Raw genomic sequence first — 17,024 nt, forward strand, 5'->3', positions numbered from 1 at the left:
TCTCTGCTAGGTCCCTCAGAACAGTGGGTACTTTATAGTTTAAAGGCGATAAAATAAAAACGATGTATATAAAGTACACATTATATAATAAAAGTTTAAGCTACAAAAATTAATATAGTTTTGGAAGTAGAACAAAACTTCATGTTCTTTGTTAGTATAATGACGGTGTTTTGGTGTGAAGTGCATCTACCCCTAACTTGCCTAAATGTTTCTCTTACTGTGTCGCTAGTTCCTGCTATCGACAATGCCGAAGCCTGTGGTGTAGGCAACCCCGCGCGCACCCAAGAAAAAAGTGTCACGTTGATGAAAACAGGCTCCTTCCTATATGGACAGCGGGAGAGAATGCCATTGTCGCGAGCAGCCAGAAGTTCGTAGCAGAATGTTCCAGGCCGTCTCGATAGCTGCTCCAGACGAGTACATAAGGGCCAGGTTCGAGGAGCAGGCGCAGTAACACGCCGGAAGAAGATGGCTCCGACTCGCCATATGACGTCACGCTGCCTGTCATCGCTGGAAGTTCAGAGTTGGCGTGACCGCCACGAACTAGTGAAGTTTGGTCATGGAATATTTCACCGAGTTCTGCAGGTGATGGAAAATATTCACAACGGATTTCTGCAGGACGATTGGAAAATTAGTCTAAGTTTGGTTTGGAGATTTAACTTCTGTAGCCAGACAGAACGACTTGGGACTTTACGTGTACTCTGTTACGTATGGACTTTGACGACGTATCTACACCTGATAGTGGTTCATGTCGAAGATCTTGTCTGTGGCTGGAGGCATTCGCGGCTATAACCCTGGATTGGACTTTGATAAATTATAGGATAAACTATGGCGTTACGTAAAGTTTTATACATTGCATACGTTTGGTGTAACGTTTACGTATCATGAAAGTCACTACGCTGCATTTGACTCAGCATACAAGAGGATTAATGGAAAAGAGGTGCTTTATGTTGATTTCTAATTTGCACCTGTTTGTGTTTACAATTGGTTACAGCCTTACGGGAGACTCGTCCCAGGAAGGATACGAGTGCCCAGAAGCGACGCTCTATTGTACGCTTCGCTATACATGACCATGCGTGTGTGTGACACAGGTGTTACGTAAGTAACTGGTGTTTGAAATGCACGTGCTCATGTGCACGGTTGCGTGGAAGCTCGTCCTGCGCTGTGTCCTGCGTGTACGCGTTGAGCTGGCCGTTCATAGTCCATCCTCCTGCCATCTATAATTATTTACAATAAACTTGCCACACACCACACGTGCTTCTGCATGAGCTGCTACCTGTCAAGCTGTCATAGAACTACTGACCAGTGGGGTGACTCTGCGAACAGCGCATTAGCGCGCACCGCGCGCTTTACTCAGAGTGCAACTGCAGGAATTATCTCACTTTATGAAAAAACCCGGACGTTTTGGAGCATTAAGGAAAATCCGGCTGGACGCAAAAAAATACATAAAAAGGAGGACATGTCCTCCTTTTGCCGGACGTCTGGTATCCCTAGTCCTGACGGAACGCAACAACGGGAGAAGCTGGGTGCGTGGCGCCCGGGCGGGCTGGAGACCCCGGACACGAGTTGCGGCACACCCTTGCTCCGACGAGACGCAGCACGTGCGGGCTCGCCGCTCGAAGCTCGTGCCGGAGTGCTTCACGTGCCACGTCGAGCCACCCAGGTACACCCTTCAAGTAAACATTTCACCAGGAACACTTTGTTCACAAACTTTTGGAATCAAGTTAGCCATGTTTGTGACTATAATTTAAAGTTTTGTATAATAGTTTGTTAATATTTTAACTCTTGTTTCACCAATCGTAGTAAATTTAATCCAAGCGGTAGGCTTATGAAACCAATATAATTATTTTTAATTTTTTTGACGTGACTTCTAATAAATCGATGCACGCACGAAAAATTATGACTCATTGTCCCGTTACGCACATTGTCCCGTTTGGCTGTTTCCCGTTACGCTAATTGTACGCTTGCGTCGCATCTATCTCTCTTCCACTCGATTGGAACAACCATCGATTTGACTTTTTTGAGGCACATTAAACTTGAAACACTCCCATTCGTTTCATACTTTTCCTATCATCGTCCTATCCATAACAGCATAACACTGATTGGAAGAAGTTAAATAGGAAACATGTACAAAAGTTATACTTAATTAATATAATCTCTTCGTCAAAGTAATAAACATATTTGAATTAATGAGTGCAAATAAAAGTAAATTCATCAATTAAATTGTAGATTTCATTTGACTCCTTTGTATCCATACATAATAATAATTCAATAAAAATGGTTCAATTTTATTGATAAAAGTATGCAATTATTTCATGAATGTTTTGTTATGACGTTGTCACGTTAAACTATCATCCGTAAACCGACTTTACATACAAACAATTTTTATATAATAGTTTTAGATAATTTAATTCTTGTTTGACCAATCGTAATAAATTTAATCCAAGCGGTTAGCTTATGAAACCAATGTAATTTTTTTTTATTTATTTTAAAGCGAAGCAGTTATTTGGAATTCTATGTTAAAAAGTATTTTGAGAAATTATAGTCTGAATTACATAAATGCTTTATTGAATGTGTGTGTAAATATATTTTTGTAATGCTTAGATATAATGAACACATTTTAAGTGTTACAGTACCCACCAATCGTAACGAGACTTAGCCAGCATTTAAATATTGTCAAGCAAGAGCGTTACTTTGTTTCATGTTTGTTATTGAAAGTTTCATGCTGGTTACATTTTTGAATAAAATTGTGTTTGTAGCTTAACGCACCTGCTTTAAATGTTTATGAATGCTCCTCCAATACACCCAGTTCTCGGGAACCACAAAAAGTGAACTAAAACTTGCACTAAAAATGTGTCGTTTAAAAATTGGATTTGTACCAAGATTTTAGACAACATTTAGATGGTTTACAATAATTTTGAACGAATTCGATTCTGTATGCAGTAAGGAAGAAGTATTGTATTTAAAGCCCAGTTTTTTCTATCCCTTGAAGTAATGATCGGTCATCTGAAATATTATTTAAGATGAAAGTTGTATCAATTATTAAGAATTTTCACAATAAACTTGAATAAATTTCATATCGTGCATGGTATAATGATGATAGAGTAGTGTAGGATTTTGGTAATGATGTAGTAAAATTAACAGGCAAATGTGTAAAATTTACGAATGCATGTAATTTTAAATGCCCGTGTTTGTAAATTTACATAACCCGGAGTAAAAATATACACACAGCCTTTGGAATTGTAATTTAACACTAAATGTATGTGGCAGTGTATTCTCTCTCGATGTAACTGTGATTTTATACCTACACGTGTTGCTGTATTTTTATTCTTGAGTTTAATTAAATAATTACTCTAATATCGGCAGAAGCTCTGCAGTCGCATACATTTAGTGTAAAACTCCGCAATTTCTTTTTACTGGGAATTTTTTTCGTCGGTAACGTGCCTATACGTAACTCTAAAATGCGACAGTATAATTTTATTATAAAAAATAACAATTCTCTGTAAATACCTATCCCACTAACAATATTCTGGAACATATTTATCAGAACTTAAAATTACATTATAATTAATCCATCAAACAAAATTGCGAGAAGAATGAGTAATTGCACTTGAATGCAATTCGTACCAGAAATTTTAAAAATAACTCATGTTGTTTTTTAAGTAAGTAAGTTTTAAAACCCAGAGCTCTAATTTCCATTTGACAGTCCACACAGTTTGTCATTCAAATTAACGGTTTATTTAATGGGAACAAAAAAAAACTTTTCTCAATGCAACATACAATAACAAAAAAATAAATTTTTGCAAGAAAAAAATATTTTTATTTATTGACTAAACAATTAAACTTATAATTATTTTATACAAATATCTATTATTGTTCAACTGTGAAGTTATTACATATTCTCTAAATCTACAGAATTAATTCAAAATTGTAGTTTTCTTCTGTGTTAATATCCTTCGAAAAATCAAATTCCTTTTTATTACGTGAAATGTAGCATTAAGCAAAAATATAGAGCAAGAAAATTAAAAAATAAACGTTACATTAAGGCAAACAAGCTGTAATAAAAATCTTATTTTATTATACACTATACTTCTCTGTGGTTTTTAACAGAGCTGACATATTGAAATATTGGTTGCTGTTTGTGTTACGTCAAATTTAATTAAAAGCTTGATTTTTTTTGGTAACGCTTACATATTATATCTGAAGAATTTTTTTCGAAAATTGTTTTTCCGTGTGGCTTAAATCCAACAGGAGCAAAAAATTATAGAATCTAGAGCAATGCAAAACAATAATGAAATATTAATTAATTATAATATTTTTAACATCTAAATACAAATAACAATCATATCTTATTTAGATTAAAATAATTATTGCTGTTCATTTAATAATGTTTTATTTTTAAAACTAAGTTTAAATAAATTCCTCGATTTTGTAACTGAGTTTTATGCCACAATATAATATCCCTGAAATAAAAAATCAAACAACTATTTTAAATATCTTGGAAGAATAGCTGGTATGTGATTATTAATCATGTCATACTTTCTTAAATACATTCATTAAATTTATTTAACTATTTGACTTAAATCATTACTACTTTAATATCTGTAAATATAAAAAAATACACAATGACTAATGCGAATGAGACGTCATACTACTTGTAGTTTTGCGTGTGTTACTTAAATAAAATTATTATTTAGTTTTGTGACAAAAATCGTTACATTTTCTATAATATAATATTGAAATAACATCAAAATATTTGTAATATATTTAAAATTAAATATTATATCATAAGCTGGATTTAATATAAGTTACGTAATTTAGGTGAACAGGTACTAAATCGATGATATAAAGGTTTTAAAACTGCGTTTGACTTACCTAATACTAGTAGAAATATCATTCACTGGATTTTAGATTAAATTGGTTACAACAAGTTGTTCCTTTTTCGGTTGCAACATTTCCATTGTTCGGTGACATGAAAACTGAAGTTGTTATGGGCAGTGGGTCTGGTTCCACACGGAATACGTACCTGTCAACAAAACAAAAATATGAATTAATTACACTAGCAAAAACATTATAACATATTATGATAATTTATTTCACAATCAAAAACAACAGAAAATAATACAACGCCACTTGCAGTAATAATTGCTTTTATGTCTAATTGGTGGATAATAACTAAATTTTGTTATAAGCAATAGATTTTTCCTTTCAACATGTAATAACCATTCATAATTTTTTCTTAAAATATTTCTATAAAGTAATCATAAATAGGAAAAGTAAGAAAAGTATGCAATTTTTTATGGTAATGATTTCTTAAAAATTATAATTTTGAACGTAATTTTATTACTGAATAAAGATAAAACACATATACTTAGATAATAAAATGTACTGGTGGATAAAAACAAATCTGAACAAGTGCGAAAACGATCAATGAAGTTCCTCAATTGCAGGAGCATTTGCAGCATTTTGATTTTGATTGGCGATGTAACCGCGCGAATCGTAGCTTTCAGTAAGAAATTAACTTTTTTGTTATTTTTTTAGTGCAATTGAATATGTCAAAACCAGTTACCCTTACACTATTTGAAACAACTGTGTCGAAAAAATAATAATAATAAATGTTAGTTTACTCTTGCGTTACACCACATAATTTATCAGGCTGCTTTAGAGTTTTCTAAACAAGTAATTCAAAAGAGTGGCTTTGGGTGACGATCGTAAAATTATTGAGATTAATATAGTCTTCACGGTGATAAAGCAATTTGTAGGGTAATTTGATTTTTCAAAGAACTATTTTATGACAAGAATATCTTATTGGCAAATAAAAACACAACATATTTTATTTTTTAACTAATGACAAGAAAATTTTTAAATAATGTAATTTTTTCATTTAGAAAAAGATTAAAATAAAATAATACTGACTAAAATTATAAAATTATTTGTGTTCTTTATTGCCTTATAAGACGTATAGCCATTTTTTAAAAATGTTTTTTGAGAAAGGCACGATTATAACTGAACTCTTTCACAATGATACAATCACTATACACATATAAATAAAGGCGTGACAGCAAATGCTGCTTCTCTTTTGTCTCTCCTTGTGTCTCTTTACTGACTATGATGATTATGATGCTGCTGATGATGGGGTGGTCAATCTGGAGGGTGGTATAAACCCCAGCAATAACCACGAAAATATGACCTTGGCGTGACAGAGACGAACAACGCAAGGTCAAACTGCGGTGGTACACCATTGCTTTCCGCAGTATGGAGTTACATTGGTATAAAGAAGGGTTATTATCCACATTATCACTTTACCATGTTGTTTCTAGCGTCATAAAGATAGCTCAAGACCACCTCCTTTAAAGAGTTGATAAACGATACAAAATTAATTGAAAATTTAACGTTTAATTTAATTCATTACGTCCAATTTTTGATTTTATTTATTTAGTTTTCGTGGTAACAACCCTAAGTTATTTTGTTACCTAGAACTTTTTCTCATACCTTATCCAAAAAATGTTATGTCCTTCACGCGTGAAATTTTATTTTATTACTAGCTTGCAAACTACAAATTAACTTACATAAATATTATTTTATCGTAAGACCAGTATGATATTAATTCCCAACATTTTAGAGTAGAGCAATATCAAAATTTCAGATTTACACAAAACCTAATTATTGGTTAAAGCATTCAGGGATGGCATTCAAATTGGTAACGCATATATAACTGGTTATTACATTAGCAATTTATCTGTGTGTTTGTCATATTTCCCAGTATAGTTCATTCGGAGATTTATTAAACATTGAAAAAATTTCACTACTCTTGTCTACACATAACAAAGAGAAAATTTTAAAAAATTAATTTTAAAAAAAATATTTGTTTAATTGTAACGTATAAAATTCCAACTTTTACATTACAGCTTTGTTTGTATTTGGCTGAAATAAGGACGTAACTAAACGCAAAAAAGGAAAAATTAAAAAGTTTTTAAATTTAGTTTAACACATACATTTCTGTTGATAGGAAACTAAATGTAGATCAACTAACCAATACAGCTGGTTCATATAGAAAAAAAAATTGAAGTAAAAGTTCTTTCCTAAGAGGGTGAATATTTTCTTGCGTTATGTAAATTCCGATTGCATGAGGGGAAATAGTTAGGTACGTGTAGGGGGAACCGATAGAGGAGATGACAAGGAAAGATAGACATGACGCAGCGTATTGCGCTCTTGACCTCTTGCGCTCTGGTTCACTTTCATGTGGGCGGTTATTTCTTGGGGGTGGCGCGTCGCGCTATCCCCACTCCGGGGCCGTAGTGCGGGCGGTGATCGCTGGAGCAGCCTTGAGCTGGCTCCACGTGGCGGCGTGCGGCTCAGGTAGAACCTGCCATGCTGCAGGGATAGGGACCCGCCTGCGCCTGACGCCATTTGGGCAGAAGATAACACCACGGGGTTTGAGCTTATTGTGCACCGCGCCACGTGCCATATTCGAAAGAAAATATTGTATTTTCATGTATGTATTAATTACTTGTGTAAATCAGTTATTAAAAGTGTTGTGGGAGCATTATTTTAGCAGTGTAACTGAATATTTCTGCTGGTAATTTATCTCTATAAATAACTAATAAGCAATAAGTTTAACTTCTGTCACGCGTGAACTCCAAGAACAAATTTTTTATATTAGAACTTTGTCTTAAAAACAGTTTCGGACCTGCAACTAAACTGTGTCATTAAGTAAATTATAAATTTTTGCGTTGATATTAATCTATATATGATTTAAAAATAAACATAAGTACATATTTTTATTTTAACTCCACACAGCAGAACTGTAGCTTTGTTAGATACTCAGCCATTCACGTTGTCAATTAGCGCCACGATTAAAAGTTCGGAATGTATACCAGTTAGCCTCTGAAAATCATTTGGTTTGGTTTGCGCGCATCTGAGTAATAATTACAGAATTTTAATATGTTTACGTCATTAAAAAATAGCCTACATGTTTGCAATTGGGCCAAGCAAACATTTTTTTTACGTACTGCGGAAAGATAATATTAAAAAAATTAATCAAATAGTTTAATAAAAATTTACTTTCATTTCTAGTAAACATATTTAATTTACTATATATATATATATTCATCGTTTTTAAAAGAATATATATCGTGCTTATTTGTGATTACTATTAAATAAATGTTGATACATTTTTTAAACCATATGGCTAAGGAAGAAATTAACTCATAGCTGATTATTTGAAAGTTGTTTTCAATGTTCTAGTAGAGTGTTGAAATACCTAGTATACAGAAATGTTAAACATTAATAATATGAAATATTAAAAAAAAACTAAGTTGTTAAGGGCGCAGCTTCCATGTGAGCTTAAAGGAGCGTGACACTTAAGAGGGAGGCGAACGTGACGGTTCTTTCGCCACGACACCGCCGGGCTGACGGCGAAACGCGATATTGAACTGACAGCGACATGGCTTCCGTATAAATACTCCCCGGCCAACCCTTCGCCATAGCAACCCCTGGTATGAGGGGGTTGCAGGGTGGGGGTGCGCCGCTCTCAGCATCCCCCCCCCCCCTCCACCCGCGTCAAGACAGTCCCCCCCTCTTCCCGCGTCAAGCCAGCAGAGCGACGGAAGCTACACGCACGGGGAATAAAAATAAAGGCCCTCGCGGTGCTGCAAAAAAACAACAAATAACACGCGGAAAAGCACGACTTTGCTCTCGCCGGTCCACGAGGCGAAAAAAAAAAGACGATAAACCTCCAGCTTGACGGGGAAAACGTTAATGAATGCAGAATGTCTTGGGCACCACATTTGCGTTTCGAGGTTACGAAATGAACCGCATTTGTTTTTTGTAATGATATTTACATATTTTTCACCACATTTTTTGCTATCGCTCTTAAAAAAGAAAAATACTCCATGACAAAAAAAAATGCGTACTACCTTAAAAGTATCCTATTTCTGATCACATGTGACACTTATGGATACACCATTTTTTAGGTAGATTTCATAGAAATACTACATATTTTAGCTGTTACCATGGTGCAACATTTTATATAGTTTTGCGTTTCATGATCCATAGACCCTAAAACCATCGTCAACTCCAAAGTTTATATATATAATATCACATTATTGTGGTCACGATAACTGTCGCAATTTTTCACAGATCACTTCCAAATTTATACATAAAATATAGGAGTGGAAAATCTCGGTTCAGTTCGTTAATGGGCAATATCTGAACAAAAGGGGTAGAAATAAGAAAGGGTTTTGAAAAACACAAAAAATGGCTGAAACTCCCATACTATGGAAAATATTACATCCGTTTGAACGCATTATAAATCGTAAAAGTAAAATCAAAATATTGTCTTAAAACGTTTTTGATACGACCAACCACTACTGCAAGGGGTGTAAAAAACAATGTTTAAAAGTAAATAAATAATATTTTTAAATACAGATATACTATCATATCAATTATATAATATTTTATGAATCCTAAACTTCATCTAAAACCTTAGCTGAAACAGTTTTTGATGTAACGAATTAATACCGTAAAAACCTAGGTTTAAAAAAAATATTCAAAACTTTATTAGTATTAATTCAGTCGGAATTTATTTTAAACCCTATTAATACTATTGTAAACCTTGGTGCAGAAAAAAATATATATAGATACGACCATGTTATTAGTGCAAGGAATAAAAAATATTATTTGAAGGTCAAAAAAATTAAATAACTACCTTAGTTGGCATTTAATATGAAATTCATTATAAGCTTTAAAATTCTGCGTTGTGAACTATTGAATACGGGACACATTGAGTTAAAAATATTCTTAATATTTTCGCTGCATGGAATATGGGCAAATATTTAACAGATAATTTTTTATATTGGATAAATATGTTGTATTTATTTAGTTCTTAAAATTTTCCAGAAGATTTTAGAAGTTTCCAAAATATTTCCAGAATGAATAGGTCTTGGAAATCTACTTACGCTTGTAGGCAGCACCAAATGGGATTTTTTATTTACTTTAGCAGAAGTGATAGTTTTCTCATAAGTTATACTTAATTTCCCGTGCAAGTCATGTTACCATACTTTTCTCTGTTTTTTTATTTGCTGTGATTATCTTCTGGTACTGATCTTCATTATAATTGACGGCGAAATAATTAAGACGGGTAGCATTATTAAGTACTTGCACCAGAATTTTCCTTGACTAAATATGTGACCTGTCTTTAGGAAAATGTAAATTCCAAATAGTATTACGAACGGAAACAGAATTCAGTAAGTTTTAAAAGAAATATATACTGGCCATACCTAATGCCCCCACGTGGCCAAATGGCCAAATGTTGTCTGAAAACGCTGTCATTTAGGGCTCTAAATTAATATCAAACATCACAAATATAATGCCGTGAAAGTCACGTAAGTACGGTAGATAACAATTATTTTTATTATATTTTTAATCCCTAAAATGTTTAAGCATATGCCATGAGCATGACAGCACAAATAAAATTTTAATATTTTGTAGCAAATAGTTACTAGTCAGATAAAAGAATTTTATTTAATCAATATTTCTTTAATACTTCACCTAGCATGATGGCATCTATAAGGATTACTCTACAAAGAAAGCCTCTAAATAATCTTACATGATTTTCACAAAGAAAACTGCCATATGCTGCCCAAATAAAATGATTTGATACCGTACATTGAAGGTCTATATTATAAACATAAATTGCTGAGAATAGTTATTTTAGTTAAAAAAACACGTAAGAAAATCTTAAAGTACTCGCCAGAGAGGTTTTGCATTGTTCTCATGTCACAAATACACTTATACGTAAATCAGAAAATGTAGATTCTTTAAAATAATGTCGAATATAATAAACTAGCTGCAATACCCGACGTTTCCAGGGCTGAACACAGGGTGAAGGGGACCTTTTTAGAAATCAGATGTAGTTAGTAACTGTCTTCTTAATTTGAATGTCAAGTGTGAAAATTAATTTATATCACTTTCAGATCCCGACAGACGTTGTTCTGTCAGTTTATAGTTATTTACCTGGTCTGTATGTAATTTAGACTTTATAAAGCAATATTAAAAAAAGCTGAAAATAAGAGATTGTTAATATTGAAAAGATTCCATTATCTAGCTAATGCTCAGCTTGCATTGCAATGCCTCAATCAGTTTTGTTTTGTAATATGTTTGAAGTAGTTCCACATATACAAATCATCTGTCCATCTCTCTCTATATATATATATTTATCTCTATCTACATCTATATACATATATGTATCTCTCTATCTATATTAATCTCTTTATATCTACATATATACTTACCACTATCTCTATATCTTCTATATATGTCTCTATATAGTTCTATACATCTTTAGGTATGTCTCTTTATCTAACCCATTTCATTCTCTATACCTCGCTCTATCTCAACTTATCTCTCCGTCTCTATCTCACTCTCTCTCTATATATATATCACTCTATGTCTGTCTCTCTTTTATATTTAAATAAATTGTGTCATGCCTGCGCACTGATACAACAAAAACAGACGAAGTGCCTCTATATAAAATGAAATAAACACATTTTTTGACACGATTGCTCCAACTATTGAAAAATAGTTATACCGTCTCAGTAACCTTCATGGGCATGCGCATAACAAATCACCAAAATTTCATCGCAATCGGATGAATTTTATAAAATTCAAGGAAACTCTATCTATTGACGAAGTTAAGAACAAAACTGTTATTAGCGCCTTTATTTTGCTAGCCGCTGCGAGCTCCACTAAGCGGACTGATCTCACCAAGGAGAAAAATATTAATTTGCCAGACCTTACTATGTGTATGATCGTTGTCAGACATTTACTCACTCACTCACTATTTGTATGTCTATGACCTATGATTTTTTCTGTTATAAAATGAAATTATCACTCTTTCACTCCCTTAGGGATGGAATTTCTTATTAATATGGGGTCTATGTGTTAATCCAGGTTATAAGCTAGCTGTAGGCCTAATTTTATTCAAATCCATTCAGTAGTTTTTACTTGAAAGAGTCACAAAAATCCATCCATACTTACAAACTTTCGCGTTTATAATATTAGTAGGATATATACGCAAATATTTGTTCCACTAGATAGTTTGACGCGAATCTCCCTTAGTTTCCACATGCACCGGTAGAAGTCGCTGGTGGAGCAGCTATGTTATCTATCGAATCGTTCAATTTGCAGGACGAAATTTTAAGCTATACGATAAAAATTCTCCAATAAAAGCGAAAAAAAGGGTAAAAATTCTAAATTCCGCTTTGGACCAGAATTTAGACATGAGTTCTTATTAAAATACTGTCAATATTGTTAACATTCATTGAACAATATTTAAAACTATGAAGTCTCTCTTTGGCTTTCAGAACTTAGGTTCACGCCATCAGCCACAGATGATAGCGCGGGGGTGCTTCGTTTTGCCTAAAATCGTTTTCCTAATCGTGTTTCCCCACCTTCGTTTTGCCTAAAGTTCGTTTTGCCTATAGTCGTTTTACCTAAAGTCATTTGGCCTAAAGTTAGTTTGCCTAAAGTTGTTTTGCCTAAAAGTCATTTTGCTTACAGTCATTTCGCCTAAAGTCGTTTTGCCTAAAGAACATTTTAGGCTAAAGGACTTTAGGCAAAACGACGTGTACTCGATAGCACCACGTTCCATCAGACTTCCGTTCAATTCACGAAATCACTCCAACTGACTGCCGTATACCGAGACCTAAGATGTAACACGTCAATGGTAAATTGCGGAACGGCGTAGTACTTTACGGAGTCCCTCAGAGAAAACAAATTTGGCATTTGCTTCCATGCGTGATCATGTGAAGTTCTGAAGACTGGACGTTCGTATGCGCAGCAATGCTCTCTCTACCGGCATTAGGGCGCGCGCTCCCAATCCATACTCCCAGCGCGAGCTCTGAAGCTGCAGCATTTCCCTCCGGCTTCCCTTCCGCAGACGAAGCAGGGCTTTCCCGGTCCGCGTCTTAAGGGCGAGGGCGAACTGCTCTCGTCAAGCCGGAGGGACTGGCCCTTGAAAGGAAGAAATGTCGAACTGCTCTCTGCTTACGTCCGTGCAAACGCTTTGCTTGTGCTTTCCACCGCTTCCAAAAAAAACCGGCTGAAATTGCGGAGTTTCCTTTCAGGCTGGCTGGAAAAACGTTAACTGAAGGATATCCCTGTTCCCAATTTACCTACTAAGATGTCTGAAGGGTCGCGTAGCAATTTATTTCATCCAAGAGACGAGTGGCCCAAAAGGTCGTGTATTTCCCGAGTAGATGTCTACCTAAATCAGTGCGTTCACAAAGAAGCTCAGTTTTTTTTAAATGTGTTTACTAGCGATTAGAAAAATATTTCGAATTTATCTTTTATTGAACTTGATTAAGGAATATCTAAGTGTTTAAAATTCACCATATTAAATTAAATGAATAATTATATTTGAAATTCATATAAAACATAAAGAGTATTTAATTAAACTAGATTATAAATCTTTACTTACTAATAAAAACAATTATAAAACAATTATTTAAGAAAATCACTACAGTTTATACTTCTCCTAGCACACTGCATTATTTTTGTACATAACACACCAATTATATCTGGGATAAAAACGCTTCATCAAAAACCGAACAGTTCTAGCCCTTAAGTTTATTTTGTGTTAAATCAGAGTAATATCTTTGTGTCCTCTTTGTCCTTTCTAGATTAAACTATATTGTTCCATCCCCCAAAAATAATTAATTAGCATTGTAATTTAAGGTATATAGGGATTATTTGACCACACAAAAATCATTAGTTAAGAATTAATAATAAAATATGTGGCAGTGTAACATACGACTGCCTTGCAAACTTAAGTTTCTTAATCTATATACAATATTTTGAGTTTAAATTGACGTAATAACTTCAGGTAATGCTGAAGCCAATTGTTTGGGAGCGAAAATGAGAATAAACAATAATATTAACTTTATCCCTAGTTGAAATATTTCAAAACTATTTTCGGAATTCTGTTTACCATTTTCAGGAAATATTTAAAAATATTCTTTTATTTAGCGTTTTTGAACGCAATAATATTATAAAATACAATTTTTTTTGGAACATTAAATGTTTATTTTGTTGTTTTATACTATTGTTTATATAAACATGGTTAAGGGTGTAATTGTGTTAGTTACGGGGAGTGGTAAGCGTGAATACAGCTGGTGCATTAAATGTAATATCGCCTTTAAGTGCAAGGCTATCAACTGACACGCAATCTTCTCGTCAGCAATGAAGCAAATCTGATATCGAGCACTCACAGTAAATATTAATAGCATAGAAAATAAGACGTATAAGTGTACCCAACGTTTGCAATTTTTGTTTCTAAGAATTTTGTACCATAAATTTTGGTTCCGAAAAGATGTGTTTTTAGTCAATTTTACTCTAAAAGAATAAAGTTTTAAAAACTAAATAAAGAAAAATAACTGCTGTTCCAAACAAAAAAGTTTAAAGTAGCCTACTTTTTGTAAACAGACACACATGGCTATTTTGAAATCACGTGGGTTCTTATGAAGCTATGAACACCGTAGACCCAGGTGTGCGGGGCACCTAGTGTTACATCCTGCTTGGCTTACTGCAATAAAAACATCAGTGATATCTAGTACTCAGAAGGTTTATATACTCATATTTACAAAAAGGCTGAATGATCAATGAAATAATTGTTTTCCTTTTCAGATATCTCAGTAAAGCGCTGGAGTACTTAGTGAGCTTAGCTGTGACTGATGTCTTAGAGGCCCATCGTAAACGCGATGAAAATATTTTAAGTTGTTTCACTTCTGTGTTCTAGCCGCGTCGAAGTCGAATATTCCACCGACGTTTCGGTTGACCATTCAATCGCCATCTTCAAGTAGCAGTTACATACTGAAAATACTGTAAAAGTTAAATGCATAAATGCTATCTTGAAGATGGTGACTGCAATATCAACCGAATCGTTGGTGAAATATTCACCTTCGACGTGGCTACAACACAAAAGCTAAGAAACTTCAGACATTGGCTACAAATTCCTGTGATACTCATTGATTAAATCTTTGCTATTTTGATGTAATTTTGTGTGATTTGCCAAGTTAGTATAATAAATAAAAGTAAAATAATTTGGAATATTTTTAAATAATCATGTTACTGTGCTTAAACAAGATTCAAAGAATTAGTCAATACATTCCAAATTAATAATAATAATTAAAATAGCAACTAATTAAAATCGCTGGTTTTGCTATTGGGAATATTTCATTTTTAAAGCTTATAAAACGATTCAATACAGAATTTTAAACAAATGTGTAATTGAGTTACAGAAAGACAACCAAAATATGTATATTCCTTACGAAATATATATCGTTAAAATCCACACTACCATATGGTTTGAAGTAGAAGATAAATTATTTAAATATCAGTGTTTGTTCATGGTTTTTACTTGCCACAAGAAGACTCGTGGAAACATTCTGCAATATTATTTATTTCGAAATATTTTGTAATTCCACAGAAGAATTATTGTTTGCTGTGCAAACAGACAACAACAAAGTCAGGAGTTGAAACGTTAAATTACTATATTAAAATAGTAAAAAATATATCAAGCCTATTCAATGAAAGCTCACTAACTAGTTGATGAATTTCACAACCCTTGGAAAACCTTTCCTGCGATGTGTATTATTTCCTGTTATTTGGTCGGTTTCCGGCTATTTCATTCCTCAAGCCAACGAAACCAGGCATATTTTAATCGTAAAACATTTCCATTTAAATTTGGTTAAGTCGAGTGCATGCTCATGACGTAAATGAAAGGTACATAAAATATTTTTTTGTAAATGAGTCAAAAAAACTTGTATAATTAGGAATATCATTTTGTTTAAATAAACGTCATTATAAACATAAAGTTGTGAAAAAGTAAACACATTTTTTAAACCATCAAACTTTAAAACTGCCAGCGACACACAGGAAGGGTGAAGTTGGAACAAATCTAATTACTTTTTTGAGAAAGTTGCTCTTCTCATAAATTTTCCCGTTGTGAGTGCACATTTAAACAAAAAAAATCATAGCGTTGAAACTTATATTATTTCGCGATAAAAGAACTTCTAGTAACTTATTCTAAAATAATATTATTTATAAAAGTTAAATGTTGCACATTTTTATTTTATTTTATTTCATATAAAAATGTAGACATAATTTTTTTTGTTTAACTGTATGTATAAACGCTTTCAATATTTCACTTGATATTTGAACAAAACATTATATTGAAAATATATCTTACTGAAATTTCACGATCATTGTTTCTTGTCCCCTTTATTTGTTTTCTTGACCACTGCGCCTCCTTTTCGTTTGATCCCAGTGGGGTCCAAGATATGGTCCAAGAGTTCGGGTCTTTCTCCTGACTCAAGTCTATCGCTAAATTCAGCTAAATGTACATCCTCTTCCGTCTTGAATGAATTTGAATTCCACTCGTCTTTCCAGCCGGCCAACCTTTGAGCCAACCTCTTTTCCTCGCTTCTAGTCACCGCCAGTGAACTGTCAACGATATCAAGTATTGTTAAATCAGAATTAGTTACCTAAATTATACATATTCCCTCAATTTTTGGGCTATTGTTTAAGGCAATATTTTAACCATGAACTATCTTAGTTAAATGTTTAATTTTTTTGTTGTGTTTGGTGACAGTATTATTATACTTTGATATGTAAGAACATGTAATCACAAGAAATTCAATTTTAATTTCACTGAATTCACAAAGACTGCATGCGGCAGAACGTCACTATAACGAGTAACTTCAAGTGTTTCAGACGATTATAAACACTTTGCCTAAAAAAAAAGCAACATTTAGCAATTAATTAATAGAAAGATTATAATGTTAAAGCATTGTTGAATATAGCATTCAATTTAATTTAAAAATACATAATCTCAACATTTTAAAGTATTTAACAAGGGAGATATAACAATGTCTAATAATTATAGAACATGTAGAAACAAGTTGTAACTTATAAAATCAAAACGAAATATGTAAGCTCATTACTATTTATAGTGCAGTTAAACTTTT

General features: G+C 33.2%; 1 protein-coding gene across 1 annotated transcript in view; it reads right to left on the minus strand.

Moving 5' to 3' along the window:
* Window positions 1–1,487: 1,487 nt before the first annotated feature.
* The window catches only part of LOC134536427 (uncharacterized), a 164,661-nt gene continuing 149,124 nt past the window's right edge, over window positions 1,488–17,024 (minus strand). The window contains exon 6 of the mRNA XM_063376141.1: window positions 1,488–1,667. Coding sequence (XP_063232211.1) covers window positions 1,488–1,667 — 180 coding nt within the window. The remainder of the gene's footprint in view (window positions 1,668–17,024) is intronic.

This window comes from Bacillus rossius, chromosome 11, assembly GCF_032445375.1.
Source record: "Bacillus rossius redtenbacheri isolate Brsri chromosome 11, Brsri_v3, whole genome shotgun sequence".
Classification (NCBI taxonomy): domain Eukaryota; kingdom Metazoa; phylum Arthropoda; class Insecta; order Phasmatodea; family Bacillidae; genus Bacillus; species Bacillus rossius.